This window comes from Scatophagus argus, chromosome 8 (assembly GCF_020382885.2).
Source record: "Scatophagus argus isolate fScaArg1 chromosome 8, fScaArg1.pri, whole genome shotgun sequence".
NCBI classification, from domain to species: domain Eukaryota; kingdom Metazoa; phylum Chordata; class Actinopteri; family Scatophagidae; genus Scatophagus; species Scatophagus argus.
In genome coordinates this window covers 8890623-8907645 of record NC_058500.1, presented here as the reverse complement: position 1 = coordinate 8907645, position 17023 = coordinate 8890623, and the positions used below count along the sequence as shown (strand labels likewise).

General features: G+C 44.0%; 1 protein-coding gene across 1 annotated transcript; it reads left to right on the top strand.

The window, feature by feature from the left end:
* Positions 1 to 450: 450 nt before the first annotated feature.
* On the top strand, positions 451 to 16781 carry LOC124063536 (proline-rich transmembrane protein 3). Its single transcript, XM_046397291.1, has 4 exons — positions 451 to 754; positions 8266 to 9168; positions 9276 to 9590; positions 11990 to 16781. Exons 2-4 carry the CDS (start codon positions 8343 to 8345, stop codon positions 14002 to 14004), a joined length of 3156 nt encoding a protein of 1051 aa, XP_046253247.1. The 5' UTR covers positions 451 to 754; positions 8266 to 8342; the 3' UTR covers positions 14005 to 16781.
* Positions 16782 to 17023: the final 242 nt, after the last annotated feature.

The following is a 17023-nucleotide window of genomic DNA, read 5'->3' as shown; positions in this document are numbered from 1 at the left end:
GTCGCTCTCCTTTACAAGCCCTGGTTGGAGGGCAGTGAGGAGAGGGAGCTAGAGTTTCATGCACAGCTCTGTTCCTGGCTCATTGTCCTCACCGCTGCACCACGCCGCCAGAAATGTCAGGTGCCTCCTCGCCTGTTTCCACATGACACCCACTTAACACCGCCCTGCCACTCTGGCAAACCCAGTTTCGAGCACGACAGCTTTATTTTACACTGTCATCTGAAAAGCCCCAGAACCTGGATTGTGGTACTACATGCTCTGTGATGATGTCAATGCCAGTGTCGTCATATTTCCACTGGGAACTGTCTGAACAGGCTGCTCTCCGTAAGGTAGATAAAGTGATATGGTGCTCAATCTCGAACTGCGTGCCGAATTGCTGTTGCGTAACAGCGTGGCGTAGCGGTAGGTTGCAGGCAGTCGTGTTTATCCGCTTGTGAGGGGGAAAAAAAAGAGAAAGAAATGAGAGGGAGGGAGCGATGTGGAGAGAGATGGAGCGGTTGGAGGGGGCGTACATCTCCTTACAAGCTCCTGGCTAGAGAGCTGGTAGTGGAACTGGGCTGCTGAACGCAACCTCTCTGTACTGTATGTTCACAGAGGACGGGTTTCAGCGCCACCGCGGGAAGTTGTGCCCAGCGGCCATCAAGCGGTGAACCTGGACTAACGTACGCGTCTCCTTTGGCTAACTCGGTATGTCATAGTCTTCATATCGTTGCCGCAGAGGACGCCATCGGAGAGGAGCCGCGCAAACCTGCAGGTATGTTTGATGGTAACGGATGGACTCAGGATTACACTTGTCTACAGGCTGGTATTCAGCGATACTACTGCGCAGTGACCCATACGTGACGTTTCCTCTACCTGTGCCCTTATTATTGACTTTAATTTAACACACATGGGCTCACTTTTTTGTCCTACCTGTACGTGGTTTCCTGTGTGGTCCTTACATTATGCTGTTACGGGGAATAGGAGCTCATGTTCCCATCGGGAGGAGGTGCTGGGCATATTTTGTATCACCATGTCTTCCTGCTGTTAGGATGGTAAGGCACCTTCTTTGCTTTTCGTGCAAAACTGCAAATCGTCGGCAGGTGATTGTTATGTGCAAAAACTAATCGCCGCGCCTAATCTAATCGGAGATTTATTTTGTTTTATTTTTTTAATCCAAGAGGTCTGCCCTACACCTTCACGGTTTCAAACTTTGCTCATACACGTTATATCTGACGTCTGTGACTAATTTAGGTCTATTTATAGATAATACACATTTGGCTTCTTGGAGATACTTAATAACCAGCAGTTTCGGGAGTGCAACGTTGCGCATAGCTGGATTCACCTACAACTACTGTATCCTCCATTATGTTTTTATTTAGTCACGCACGTAAAAAGTGGATTATTGTGATTCACTTGGGTAAGTCCCATTATTGATAATATCTTAAAATGATGCTAGTTTATGTGATGTATACAGTATATCCCACCTCAGGCTTCACCAGCCATGTGATTCCTACAGGCAGCTCCTCGTGTTTCATTCATTTGCGTAGCAAATTTAAAATCTCAAACATCCCAGGAAACTTAACAAAAGGAAACGTCGTAATTTTAAAAGTATCCACTGTGTAGGAAAGTGGAAACTGGCCTCAGCCTTGGACAAACGGCAACAAGTAGGGTACTATTTCTCAGTTTGGCCACTGCTGGCAGGTGCGCAACGTGTGGCGTGTCTTTTGTGTGTGTGTGTGTTTACAGTATGTTTACGAGTTGTTCAGCCTCAATATGTCGGCACAAGCGCTGCGATCTGGATTCACCTGTTCCTCACCAGGATTTGGACGCATCCTGTGGAGGGAGAAAGCAAGAAAAAAAGTGGATGAAACCGCGCCAATGCGCACTGAGAGCGCACAAGCTGAGCTGCTCGAAAGTGCAACTGGATGTAACACAGAGCCCTGTCAGACCAGGATTCAGAAGAAAAACAGCACACCCCAGTTCTCTGAGAGGAGAGCTCTGAGAACTCTGAGAGGAAAAAGGCTCGATCCTGTTGTAAGGAAGATCAGGAGAGATTTACTGACTGCTTTGATAGTGACTTTATGGAGAAGTGGGGTTTTTGAAAAAGGGTGTAACAGGACAGAGGATGATCCATGACCGCCTGCCTCGGTATTGAGTAGCCAATAAAGGACTTACTTTAATGGCTTTAAACTTTTAAAAAAGTTATCATTCACCCAAGTCTTGAGCCAGATGCTTTTTAAACTAGCAATACAGTCACATAATAGCTTCCAGTTGACAGCAGACATCACAAACTTCCCAGAACAGGCCGTCCTGAGCTGTCAAAATAGTGGAAAATAAAGCATAAATCAAGACATCAGTGTAATACTGAAGCACAACCCCACTAAGCACTGGACATGAACCTTCCCTGAGTTCTTTTACGATGCTGGATCCTTTTGGCTGTGGGTAGACAACTTATCTAGTGAAAGGGTTATTACATTTTTATGAAGCTGTAAATATGCACAACAACATCTATAATACTATATACTTTGTTATGTGAATACATTGTTTGCGCCACGTATCACAGCATTCATTTTATTACATTCAGCTGCAACAGAGTGAGAGTGTTGGGATGAAGCGGAGCTGTGGTTAAACAGTTACGACTTGTGATGCCTGTAATGTGTTTTCCTGAAAGTGTTTTGTGGCTTGACGTGGTTTAACAGCTGTCTCAATCAGTCACTACGCTCGCTCGCTTGCTCTCAGGGTGTGTTTCCTGGAATGTGTGAGGGCTAATTTGTAGGTCTGAATACCATTCGAATCGTAATTCACCAAATCAGTGTAGGTTATGTGAGCTCTGTGGTGAACTTTACATTGCTTTCCACGCTCACCTATTGTATCTCAATATTCGCAGTCTGTGTTTTAGGCCCGAGTGCAGGGATGTGTGCTGTGTGTGGTGCAGTTAAAATGCCTCACCCTTTAAGGTTGACCTTCAGCCTTTGATCTGCGGCTCGCATGAAGGCGGAACATCAGTCAAAGATGTTGTGAGGCTCAGCACTTTTAAACTGGACATCCTCCTCAACTGGGGATCAAAAGCGTCCACGATTGGTTCTGGAGCCTCCCCTCTTCACATAGTGTGACCTCTCTGTGTGGTCGCTTGCTCCACTGGAGTTTTGACACCCCCCTGGGCAGAGGAGCGTCACGAGACAGAGAGAGAGGAGTCTGTAACAGCCTTGGGTTTGTCTTTAGAGCTAAGTGGATGTCTTCCAGAGGTCTGGAAGTTGGGTGACCTCTCCTGAAACACTTTATTGACAATCTATAATGCATGCAAAGAGCTTGTATATCACCGAATTTATGCATCAGCTCCATATAAAGTGCACAATTAAGCTATTAACTTATTTTAATTTGATAGCTGTAATTGAAATAAGCAAGGGAATGTTGTGGGAGCTGTTTGCAATCCATATGTTATTTCACGGTGTGGAATTTTTAACGGTCAAACCAGCGACCTCCCCCACTACCCACATACCAAGCTAACCACACATACTCCCTCTCCCATTTCCCCTTCTCTCTCTGTCTCACGTACACACAGATTCACGTAGTACATACACTGCTTCACAGTCTCACCTCTCCCCCCACGTAGCACAGTACAAACAAGTTACACATCTGCACAGCCAGTCATACTTAGCTGCCCTGTTGGACCGAGGAACCGTTGCAATGCGGAGGTCCACAGTAACACACAGCTGTCTGCAGCTTTCTCTGTGTTTTCCTGTCTTCTTCTCTCTTTCAGTCTTTCGGTCTTCCCATCTCTGCTTCTGTGTCTGTCTATGTCTGCAGAAACTGTGTTACTCTGCATCTCTTGCCTTGTAATCAGATTTTTACCATCAAGTCCTTGTCTTATTTTTCGAAAGGATTTGTATCTTTTATTATTTTGTGCTGTCCCCGCTGTCCATTAACAAGCTCTTCTTCTTGGCTGAGAGCCTCTCTGGTCATGAGTGACTTTGACTGTTTAATCCTGCTCATTAGAGAGCCACCTTGACTTTGGATACAAGTCAACTCAGGGCAGGGCGCTCAGTCAAAGACATGGTCTTGTATTTTCATGCTCTTGTTAATATCAGTTTGAATCAGTTCAAAACCACATTGGACTGCTCCTCCTCTTCAGAAATATGAGAGGGAAGCCTGTTGTTAGAGCAAGTGTATTTCTAGCACCATTTATTTTCCAGCTGCAACTTTTCCTGTTCCTTCATCAGCTGGAGACCATCCTGTCTCCTCTCCTCTATTTGGTTTGTGGTGTTCTGCTGCAGCCATGAGAATTTTGTGGAGGAGTGGCATCAGTGGAGTCTGAAATCAAATAGTGCATTCACTGAATAAATGACCTATACCATTATATGACAGTTTCTAAGTCCTACCGCTGCTTTCCACGCTGGCTGAGCCAGAAAAGGCTAATGAATCCTCCTCAAAAACATCAACTTGTTTAGTACTGTATATTGATGTTTTCAGAGGAGGACATCCATCAGTTTTTTTGTTTGTTTGTTTTGTTTTCTTGACTTGCTCAGGAGGTCTTTTCACTTGTTCCTGATATCGTTTCTGAATGAAGGCTGCCAGAGTCAGAACAATTGTTGATGGTTGTTTCTCCCTCACCTGATTGTTTACTCTTGTTTTCTTGTCATGACATTTGACTGCTTGACAATCAGCCTTCCTGTGCATGGCTGTACAGCTCTATTAATTTTCTTATGTAAATGCTTTTGAATTGTCCTTTGTAACACTCCATAGTTGCTGCAAATCAGAAATTACACAAACACAAATTAGTAAGACAGCAGGAAACTGTTAGCAGCGTATCCTGCTGATGCACGCTGCAAAGCGATAGTCGTAGTCGCGAGGGCAATCATATGAACGCACATTGCTAATAATGGGCGTAGTTGGGACTAGGATTTTGGGTGGTGCCGTGCATGTAAAAGCCATTCTAAAGATTGGTCTGAACAAAATATCAACTTATAAATTAGGACCAGGCTTAGTAAAGGCTAGTTGTTGAATTCTCCTGACTTTGGTGATACACTGACTAGCACCACCATTAGGGTGACATTTATGATTGTGAGTGAAATGTCTCAACAGCTACTGGATGGACTGTCGTGAGGTTTGGTATGACATTCATGTCACCAGGTTTGAAATTAAGCCTCATCTATACTTTCTCTTTAGAACTAATTAGCAAGTTTTAACATGCTAACACTCCAATATGGTAAACATTACATCTGTGAAATATGAGCATATTAACATTGTAGACATTGTCTTCAAACAGACTTAATGTCTACCCTTGGAAATATACACTCAAAGTAATTGAAATTTTGCATTGCCAGTCTGCCTGGAATCTGGTAGAGAGGAGAGAAAATATTTGCAAGAAAGGGAGATTGTCCCAAATGTCCACTGCCCACTCCACTGTCTCTTCCTGTTCCATTATATAAAAGACAGACTTAAGCTAATCACATTAATACATTTACATCACTACTGCAATGATTAGTTCCAGCTGCTGTTGTTGAGTCATGTGACTGTGTAACCACCAGGTCCATACTGTGGACAAGGAGTTTAAACTAATCTTAGATTGTCGCTTACTGCTGTAGCTACTATTGGATTTCATCCATGGGCATTTCCTGCTCTGGATAAAGAAAGTATTGTGCGAGAGAGAGTGACGACATCTACACAACATGTACACCATTTGCAGTGGGAATATGAAATGCAGAGGGACGCGCCCCGAGGCCCAGAGTGGCTGAACATGATAAAAATACTCTGACTGACCATGCATCCATCTGCCTTCTCCCTGTGGACAGTCACAGAGGGACGCACTGTCTTACTTGTGAGTCTGTGTCTGTATTTTACTGAACTGGATGTAAAGGATGTGCACTGGTAGGCTGAGAGCATTCAGGTTTATATTCGAGCCAAGCACCAAAACCAGCTGATTAGTCTTCGTAGTATCTGGTTAGAAATGAAATCCCTGTTTGCCTGTAATTCAGACCGCTTAGAAGGGCTGCCAATCAGCCTAAATTTACTCCATTTGTATTAGCTCGCTGGAAACTTGTAGTCAGATTGCCTGAATCCAGTCAAGAAAAACATTGCGGGAACTGCTGCTGTTTGTGTGGCTGCGTGTTCATGCTTATGACCCATGTGAGGAGATGAGATTAATTCTGACAGCGTTTCAAATACAGCGGCAGATTGTTTCTCTCCTCACACTGAAGCTTATTTGACCAAATGAGGCTCATTAATCTCTACTACCTACCTTCATAAACATACACGTAGGCTGATGCATACTGGATTACTTTGGATCAAGATGGTGGTATGTTTACTAAAAGCCATTTCTCAATAGTCAGGTTGTTTATCTGTGGCTGCCAGGGATTGCGCACCTGCCAGTTAACCTCAGATGAAAGGTGAAGCAGGCTCAGTTTCTCAGCATGCCTTTCTGGACAGGCTGCCATATCTTTGCTTGGATCACAACAAACCTGTTCAGCCTAAAAAAATTTTCCTTGTGACTCTTCCTCTTTAAATATTCAGCTTATTAGTTTCTGTCATTCTCTATCAACTAGCTGCCTCTGTATCCCCTAAGATAACAACCCTCACCTCTTCCCTCAGTCTTAATTTTGTCACAGATCCCCTGAATTCTCGCCCCCCCCTCCCTTCGCCGTACCCTCCGCTGTCAGCCTCATTACCATCACCTTGCCTCTTCTGCCTTCTCCATCCTTCCATTTCTGTTTCTCCTGCTGCCTATGCTTTATGTGATATATTCCTTATCTCTTATCTCTCTCTTATATCCACCTTATCTCCCTATCTTCAGAGCCCCCTTTCAACTCACCTAGCAGCATGCTGTTGGACTGTGTTGAAATAACCTCCGCTGAATGAGGACAGGAGAAAAAGAAAGAAAGGGGAAAACCATGGATTAATCAGAGGTTGAATTGGCCAACAGCCAACAAGACTGAGAGCTGAAGAGGTGACAGAGACAGGAAGGAAAATAAACATTGAGGCTACTGTGAGTGGGTGGAGATTGAGCTGTACTACCACTCTATTCGTGGACAGTTTTTCTTTTAAACTGTTCTTCTGTAACCATAACAACACTTGAAATAAATAAATAAACAAATACGGAAACAATATGAGCTCAAAAGCAAGCCAAGATTGCATTTATTGTGCAGTAATCTCCTCACTTGCCTGAATTTTTCTCCTTGGCTTCCTGCTTGGTGACTGACTCCTTGTGCACACACACTTTAGCATGTTTTTTTTTTTTCCATATACTCACAAAGATTACACACATCGTAGGTGTGTTCATGAACGACAAATGCACGTGCCAGCTCCGGTGCCTATAGGTGAGTCATAAGCAGCAGAATTCTTTCACAGGCACTGATTTCTATTTTCTGTGCTTTTTCTCTTAATGTTTCAGCTGAAGTTTCAGTATCCTTACTGCTCGCCCGAGGTTGTCTCCAACTGTGAGTCATAGGCAGAGACTGGGTTGAATGAGCGTGGTTTATGAAAGGGGTGTTTTTTGATAAGAAGTGCACGTTGAGGGGATGCAACTGGCAGCTGTTTAGCTAGATGACTCGTAGGATTGTGTAATCCTCAAGGGCTTGGGGGCTTTTCTGTGTCAATGGGCTGGCTGATTCTCTCCACGCTCTGTGTTACAGCTATCAGCTCCTGGCATCCATGACTCAAACAGAACTAACAGAACAGCGAGTAGAGTCCTGCTGCTTGGAACAAGAAAAAACAAAGGCTTTGAAGGAGAAAGAAAGAACATTTTATGGCAAAGACAGTTATGGAAACAAGTTAATGTGTCCATCTGCCACAAAATGAAACCATCTGTGACTCTTTTGTTTTGTTTGTTGCTTGATCGTTTTGATACATGCGACTTAAAAGCTGAACTCTTGCCTTTGTGTGTGTTTGTTTGTGTCAGCATGTGTGCCTTGTATTCCTGAAACCATACACCTTACCACACCCTGTGTGTCTGTTGGTCTCATGCTGCTAGAACCTTGTGGGAGTTTTGCTGACCTGCCCTCTGAATCAGCATAGCGAGGCTACAACATGCACTCCTTGAACTAGCCATCATGATAAAATTCTTATTGATTGCAACAGTTTCTTAACCTAAATTAGCTACGGATTCTTGCTGCTAAATAGACAAGAATTCTGCAAAGGAATCTCAGCTGAAATAGGTTTTTAGCTGTATTTATGCACCTGTGTGGTATCATAGTGTTTATATACTCACAGTGTTTTTTGTGTTTGTGCTTTTCTTGTTTGTTTTATATCATGAAATAATAAAACATTCAAATTTTCCTCTGCCAACAGAAGCACATCGGAACGATGGTGTGACACAGACAGACAGCTTGAGGGACCAGTCACTGCTCACCACTCAGAGGCAGACCATGGCTCCCGTGTCTCTCCTTTTCCTGGGCTGCCTCCTCTTGCTCCTGCGTCCTACAGAAGCCCAAACCATCATTGACTCTTCCTCCTTTCCCCTTCTGGACCTGTCTGTTAATTCTTCACCTCAGCCAACCAAGCAAACTGCTGTATTCTGGCCTTCTTTGCCTCCCAGAGGGCGTAGTGATGTGCCAATCAGAGCTACAGTCCGGGATAGACCGATAACTACGAATGCAGTGCGACGGGGACAAAGAATATCCCGTCCTACTGCGCAGTCCACTCCTTCTTTTATATCTGCCCTTTCTACACATAATCTCAGGAGCTGGCCAGGTTTAATTCAACCAACTGTCTCCAGGCCCAGGACTGATACAGCTAGCTTAGCATTCAGCAGGGCTTCTGCAAAGGGAGATGCTACTACCAAAGGCTCAACTCCACCACCGCCCACTTTGCCCTCCTCTACTGTTGCTGAGTCTGCAGGTGATACGCCAATGACAGCAGGGAATCCAGAGAAGGGATCAGTCAAAGAGAGAGAGGAGGATGATTTGCAGGGGTTCGGCTCAGGTAGCATTCCAGTGGTGATCGTAAATGAGGAATCACCTGTTCCTCTGCCAACTGTTGGTAATGAAATGGCACAATATCAGCCACATGCACAGACCGCGATATCTGAAGCTTCAGATGTAAAAACACCACCACCGGATAGTCAGACCATGAAGCCTCACCTGTTTGTGCTTACAACAGCCAACAAAATCTCTGCTGCACCATCGACTGAGATAAGAGCTACACTGTCCTCTGTGGTAACACAAGCAACACCTCGGACTGTAGCAATAACAGGTGAAAAATCAAATATATTGGTATGAATGCTTCATGAATGTAAGGTGCTGCTAAGGTCAAAAACTTTACACTGTGTCACAAATGTGTGTGTGTGTTCCATTTTCTAGGTGAACTAACACCGAACACCACCACCAGAGTTGCTCCAAAGCACGGCTCTGCTGCTGTGACATTAACCCAACCCACAGCTGCCACCGGTGGCTCTTTCGATAAACAGTCACAGACAGCAAGACATCCAGTTACTGCCAAAAGCAGTTCACATTCATACAGCACAATAGAGCAAGTGACAACCGTATCTACAACTAGTGTGCTTACCACAACACAGGAGGCTATGGGAACATCTACCGAAACAACAAATCCGCCCAACAAAACAGCACAACTAGGAAGAAATACAGCTAGCACAACTGTACAGTCATCAAGGACAGGTAAGAAATGAGGGTCTTTTGCTCTGTAGTTGACTTGTTATGGATTGTCATTCATCCTTTGATAAATTAAAATGGAATTATTTGTGCAGCTGGGGACTTTTTTACTGGAAGAATCTGGAAAAGGCTTCAAAGGAAGGAAAAAGTAGACAAATGTTTCCATGGAAAATGGGGTTGCAGTTGTGTGGGGTAGACACAGCGATGGAGGAAAGTATGAGCAGGAGGTGAGAGGGTGGGTTGAGAACGGGGGCGGGGAGGGGGGCGGATAGAATTGCAGCCAGGCAAAGAGATAGACAAGAGGAAAGTGGGGTTTGAAAAAGAGACTGTTGGGAATACCGATGAGAGAGCAGATTGGGGTTGGTGAAAGTGTGGTAGAAGAAAGGTACACGCATAGACGTACGGGGAGTGGGGATGGTAATGAAAAACAGATGCACGGAGAACGGGATGAAGGGAGGGGAGTAGAAAAAGCAAGTAGATGGAAAAGGAAAAGTATGACACATGGGGCATATGAGCCAGTCTCTTAGATACCATAAGAACAACATCTTAATGACTTTTAACATTCACTCCCCTAAAGTCAAGTGCGTTCCCAGGCAGATCACTGGAAGTATTAACGTGATAGATAGTTTGTAGAGTATGGGTATACCTGCCTATATCTGTATCTAGATTGCATTGTCTATGAGATGGAACAGGATATTTATTTTTTAGTTTATTGCAGCATGTGGATATATAAAGCAGTGTAAGCAGGGTGTGTGTGCTAAAAAAGAAAACTCAGGGGTACGGGTAGGTTTAAGTGCGTCCAGCTGTGAAATGTGATCGGCACATCTGGAATGTGTCTGGATCTTGCTCCTGTAAGAAAAAAAAGTTTGAAGGAAGGAAGTAAAACATACCTTTACATAAATAAATAAGTGTGTCCATGATCTGATCTGTACGCAGTGCAAGCCTATGTGAGTCTGAAAGTGAAACGTGTGCACGTGTTTGTGTGTGTGTGTGTGTGTGTGTGTGTGTGTGTGTGTGTGAGACGTGAGGGAGAGAGCCAGGAAGCGAGACACATGTTGGAGTGAGTCAGTGTGTCAGGTTTATGGGTGCCTTCTACAGGGTGTGGACACGGTTAAAGTCCTCCAAGTCGCTGATGGTTTGAGGGTTTAACCAGCTATTGTTGTTCCACCAAACCATCGAGTTTAAATGTGTGTGTCTGTGGAAGAATTCCTGAGAAATCCTATTCCTGATAGTTAACCTTTAGCTACAACTGCTGCTTGGCTCCCCATCAGTCACAGCGTCATTACTGTTACTAGAATTTTGCACATATTTCACGTAAATAATTTCCTTTTATTCTGGGAGTTATCTTTACAGTCGAGTAGATCACAAATTAAGGTGGGTGTTTCCAGAGTATTGCAGGTTGACAAGGTGGAGTGCCTTGAACAAATGTGTTTGCATGAGAAAATGAAATACAGGGAGAGAGACAGAGGTAATGAGGTGTCATATTGTCAAGGTATTGTCTGAAGTAGTTACGTTTCATAAAATACTGCATATTTTAATGGCATTCTCACAGATACATTGTGACAGTCTGGTATTACATAATGTAGATGTTCTTCTTAATTACGCAATCTAATCTGATTCAGCCACGCAATTACTTCTGAGTTATCCAGAGGAGTTTCACTCAGCATAATGTCTTACATATTTACAAATATAATGTGGATGATGTGGCGTTCAAATCATATACATATTTCATGTTATAATTCCTATTTCAGTTATATTATATGAGAAAATATCTCAGGGTAGGGTTAGGGTTACTTGGATGAAGGTGAATACATAAGTAGAATTGGATATTTAGATGTCTGCACCCTGTATGTTGGTATTAGCTAATGTATTGTGCCTTGTTTTAGGATTACATGTTCAGTTATGTTTGCCTTATGGAGTACCTATAATTTATGTGTAATTTGTACATTTCTGCTTGATAAAACGTTCACTGTCTACCGTTTAGAGCTGTTATTCCCTGCTAAGCCACAAATGTTACCTCTGATGGGCAGTAACACACTAACCTGACAAGCGAAGAGGAGATAGAAAAGGAACAGATGCAAATTCAAGAATATTTTGTATGAAGTTAAGACTATAAAAACTGGCTAATTTAATGAGACCTTGTCTTTACTATATGTAGGGACATTGTGTTTGTCCAGAACTGATTAGGTTGCAGTGAAGACATTAGAGATTAGAGTTGGTACTGGCTCATGACTTTGATGGTAGGCTATCCCCCTCTAGTGTTTCTAAAACAGTAGTTCATGTTCTTTTACTATTAGTGCTCTGCTTTTCAGATAAATGGCATTTTTAAAAAACTTTAAATTTAACATTTTGGTTTCATATATCCAAAAAAACTGAAAGCCAACACTCTGTTTCTTTTTTTCTAGGGACTTCTCCCTTCTTTGTCACCGGTGTTGTACCTGTAGCCCGAACAAGGTTAAGCCCCACGTATCAGAACAGTATTGGTCAGAGGAACCGCTCCGTTGTCCTAGGACATCCTCGCCAAGCTCCTTATTCTACTTCCAATCCAGCCCCCCCTGTCAGCACCAGTCCCTCCGATAATGCCACACTTCTGTACTGGGGAGACCTGAGCCGGACGCTGGCTTTTGCGTGGGAGCTTCATGTCTATGGGTCAGCGAGCCTCTTTCTTCTCTTGTTTGCTGGAGCTGCTCTCGGCCTCATCCTGTCCCCTGGCGCAAACTGCCCTCATCGGGGGGCTCTTGCACTCGCCAATGCTCTGCTGTTTCTGGCTGGAGGCCTCAGGGCTGCTCTTTTCCTAATTGACCCCTATGGCACACGGAAATTTCTTCCTCGTCCCGCGGTTACGGCTCTCTACAACTTGCCTCTACATCTGCTGGTGTGGGCACAGGCTTCCCTGGCACTGCTCGCATTAAGGGTGGCAGGAGTGAGTGTGTTACCCTCAACTTTGGAGCGTCCTCCTCTGTTGGCTGTGTTGGCTGTGTTGCAGTGCACCCTGCTGCTGGCAGCCGATCTGCTCTCCCCAGCCCTCTCTCCTGTCGTGCCCGTCACCCTACAGGTCCTGTCCCTGTGCTGGGGTCTGGCTCTCTGTCTGGGTTTCCTCTGCTATGTTTTTCCACGTATACGATGCCCTCCCGTTCCCCATCCTGGAGTCCCTGAAGAGGCCAGGAGGAAGGCTTGGCTAGGGAGCAAAAGAATAGTGATGATCCTTGGAAGAGTGCTGGCAGTATGTGCAGTTCTGGGGGCACTCTGCTGTGGACTGCATGTCCATGCCACCTTATGGCTATATGGAGTGCTAGGAAAATGGACACGCTTCAACTGGGGATGGTGGTTGGTGCACTTCTGGGCCCGACTCCTGGAGCTAGCCTGGGGTTTCTTCCTCCTTCTCCTGGGTTCCTGGGTGTTCTGGAGGCCTCAAGGTTGCCGTAGAAGGGAAGAGGGTGGACCAGATGGCAGAGCAGCAGGAGACTTGCCATCACCTGGTCAATCAGTGGGCTCCACTCAAAGACATAGCTGCTGGTCCAAGATAGTCCAGAGTTTGAGGGGAAAGCCCTGTAGGAAGTCTGACAGTAATGGGGTGGGAGGAGGAGGCGCACCAGGGGAGGTGCCTAACAACTGGGCTGGACAGGAGCGTCCAGGGGCTGACATCAGCAAGAGTCTGATTAGGAACCAGAACCACGAGCAGGCCACTGCCCACCCTCGCTGTGTCAAAGACAACAATCGAGGACGCAATCATAGGGGCCACTCTGCAGAACGAGGCATATCTGATGGCTCCACAGGCTCACTGCTGAGACTTCAGGCGCTGGGCCGGCCTCCACAGCGCTCAGTGAGTGGAAGTCTGGATCAGGAAAGGGACACTTCCCTGTCTCTTTATGAGTTTGATCTGCGGCCCCCATCTCCCATTGACCTGACCCGCAGCATTGACGAGGCTCTGCACAGGGAACACCTGCTTGGAGGAGGGAGCTTGTTTCATCCTTTGAACCAAACCTTGCAGTCCCCCTCTCCAGGCTCAGGGGTCAACCAAGGGCCCTGGCTCCGCAGAAACAGTGATCCTCAGCTGCCGTCTGAGAGCAGTGAGGCCCCAACAGAGTCTTCAATGCCACTGGGGGGCAGCATTCTCAGCAGTGTGCCCAGCAGGCAGGTAACTGCCCCCCCCACACCTTCCCACCAGGGACACAGGTGGGCTGGGAACACAGTAGGAAGTGTCCCTTCATCAGTGTCCTGTCCTGTGTCACTTCGTCCATCCAGAACATCAACAGGGCATCTGGGGGAGGATGAGGTGGATGACACAAGGCCGTTTATCACCCCAGACTCAGAGAGGGTGAGGGGGAGGGTTGGAAGACCGGTGGGGTCACGGAGTTACCTGGAGGTCAGCAGACATGACGACTCTGCCAGTGTCAGCAGTGAAATTATTGATCTGTGATTATATTGTCCATGAAGACCAATGACTGCATATCAAACACGCAATTCAAGAAATTGTCCCAAAACTTCAGCAAGTCTTGATATATAAAATTTGATCATTGAACTACCTAAAAATGAATTATTTTTAGAAGATGGAAAATAATCAAAAGTGTCCCTGGTTGATGAAACAATTTCACCAAGTTGTGTTTTACCTTGTTAAACAGTTTAACATCAGTGCTTGCGGAACAGGTATGGTGTACCTTTTACTCTGGGAATAACTGGGAGGTGTAGCACAGAAAACAACACAGCACACTCAGAGCTATTTTTATCTTTTTCTCACACAAATTATATCCCTCGCTTTCATGTTCTGTTTTTCTCTCAAAGACAGACAGATTACAGTGACGTAACTGGAACCATAAATACGGTTCAACAAGTCCTAAAATGGCTCCTCTGCAGGTCCCTGCTTGTGATTGGTGTGAAATTTGTGACGGTGATGAATTTCATCTTTCCATAACTTCCATAACATAACTAATGAAATCCATAAAATAGGTTTAAATCATCATCATCAACTGTCTGTCTGGGATCAGGAGAGTTTCTGTACATTTGAAGGGTAAAAAACGTGTGGCTCTAAGCGTCTGTTGTAAGGGTGCTCTAATTGATTGGCCAATTGACTGGTGGAATGGTGGCCTCAGGACACAAAGACCTCAGCACAAAGACTGGGACAACTGAAACTGAGACTGAATTTTTCACAGATTCTAAATTCTGTGTCCTGTTTATTTATTTTGTCATTTTGTTTTATGCCCATTTCTTTGTATCAAGCAAATGAATATAATCATCAAGTTCCTCAACATTTTATTGGTGTGTTTATCACTAATAACCGATAACTGTAGATGATAAAAGATTTAAAGAACCAACATTTTCATCACTGACTGACAACGACTGATTCCAGCAATTGGTGATCAGCCCCAAAAATCCTCATTGGAGCACCCTTAGTCTGTAGGTCCCATTTTCATGTTGTCTCTGTGAAAAAAAATGTCTTCATATCTATTGTGAATTTTATTGCTTTTATAGAGTTTTTATTTGCTGTCTTCCATATTTTATTTTGCTTTGTGATGTGAAGATGTGCCATACATAACCTTGGTTGGTTCTGTGCTATTTTTATGCTTCTGTAAACCCTTTATTTGGGCTAACTCTCTGTAGTGTCTTAGCGGTATTATAGTGACTCACCTACGGCTTACTACTTCTCACCTCTTAACATGCTGCAGCTGCTGTTGTTGTTGTCCAATCTGCCTTGTGTTAATGTGAAGCTGGTTAATAAAGAGACCCACAGTAAACAACAGCCAGAAGCATGCAGAGCAGACGCATGCTTACGTGTGAAAGTGTTGCTGAGGCTTATAGCTGTAGCTGAAACTGTCAGTTTTCAAAATGAGGCTCAAGCATTTACCTGTGAGTTTAATTTTCCTGTGAGCATTTTACCTCAGTATATTTCTGTAGGACAAAGCTTTTGCAGTTCCTAATCATGTACCATTAAAGCCTCTGACTGCATTTTTACAGAATCTGACAAAGAATACCATAAGGTAATAATATAATGATGCTATCAGTTCCATTAGATCAATTTCAGCTGTTCAGTATTTAAATAATTAAAAGCTACACGGCTTTGCAGGGTTGCACCCGACATGACTGGCTTGGCATGAACCTCAGATCTCTTATAATAGACCTGACTCAATAACAGAGCACTTAACTGTAAGCCTGAGCACTAGATTTAAGTATTTTATTACTCGAGACAAAGAAATCTATTTCAAATATGCTATCTATAAGCAACAGTGTAAATAATGATATTTTTGATGCTCATGCATAAAAGTGTGTTTGAAACATAGTTGTAGTTGTTACTGTGAAACACAATCCACAGTGTATAGCTCATGTGTCTGAGCTGTGCAGACAGTTATGCTATTGTGACATCAGGCTGAGGTCTGTTTTGCTCACGCCAACATGTGACAGTTAATACTTGACTACGGCGGTTCTGTCAAGAACGTTCTGGGCTGTGCTCAGGACTGCATTGATCCAGTTTTTTGCAAAATGATTAACTAATGGCCATTACAAAGCTGGTAGAAAGATGCATAAGCAAATACTACACATGGGACCATAATTAGTCTCTAATTTATCTTGAATCTGCTCTGTGATCCTGAAAACAGCCCAGTGGTTCTCTCCTCACAAGTTTTGTTCCAACATGATATCAACATTTTCTTTTTTTTCAAAACTGAGTCTCACAAAATGAGTAAAGGAATGTTATCTTGGGTTAATTTTGTGAATACTTAATGATATGTAAGTGGTGACAATTTTTCAATGTGGATAAACATCATTTCAGAATGAAACTTGCCTCCATTCCTGATGAGAGCCACTCCATAACTTGTTTTCCAGTTACCTCGAGGTGACTTGCAGTACCTCCCAGTGATGTGAGATGCTTGAACTGTGTAGTATTTACAGTACAATGACCTTGTGTTGTTGTCTCCATTCCAGTCAAACCATGAGATTCCACTGTATCAGTTCTCGCTGTTATCTCTTTTACTTCATTACCAGGTTGGTAACCTGCAGCGCCCCTAGTGTTGTCCCCTCCACAAAGCAATATGTGCCATAGAAAATACAATCAGTGTGCCCCCTTCAGTCTGTAGTCACAGTGCAGAATTACAGTGTTAGATTAATTCATTTAGTTTGCTCATTGAACTTTTGCTCTTGTATTTCTTCCTGCATTTCATGTCTGGATTCAAATAAAAATGAGAAACTGCTGAATACACGAGGAAAGGTTGATTGTTATTGCTGTTTCTTATTTATTTATTTATTTTTTATGTAATTCACATAAAGGTAAGAATGAATGTAACTACAGGACAGTGCAGAGTGAAGACTGATCATATTTTCCCCACGGATATCTGAAGTTTTGAAGATTTTCTGCTAGGCTGTACACGCTGTTTATCTTATCACTAGAGGATACTCAAATTTGGCTGATGGTTGCTCACGTGATAGTACAATCCAGCTGAACGGAACCG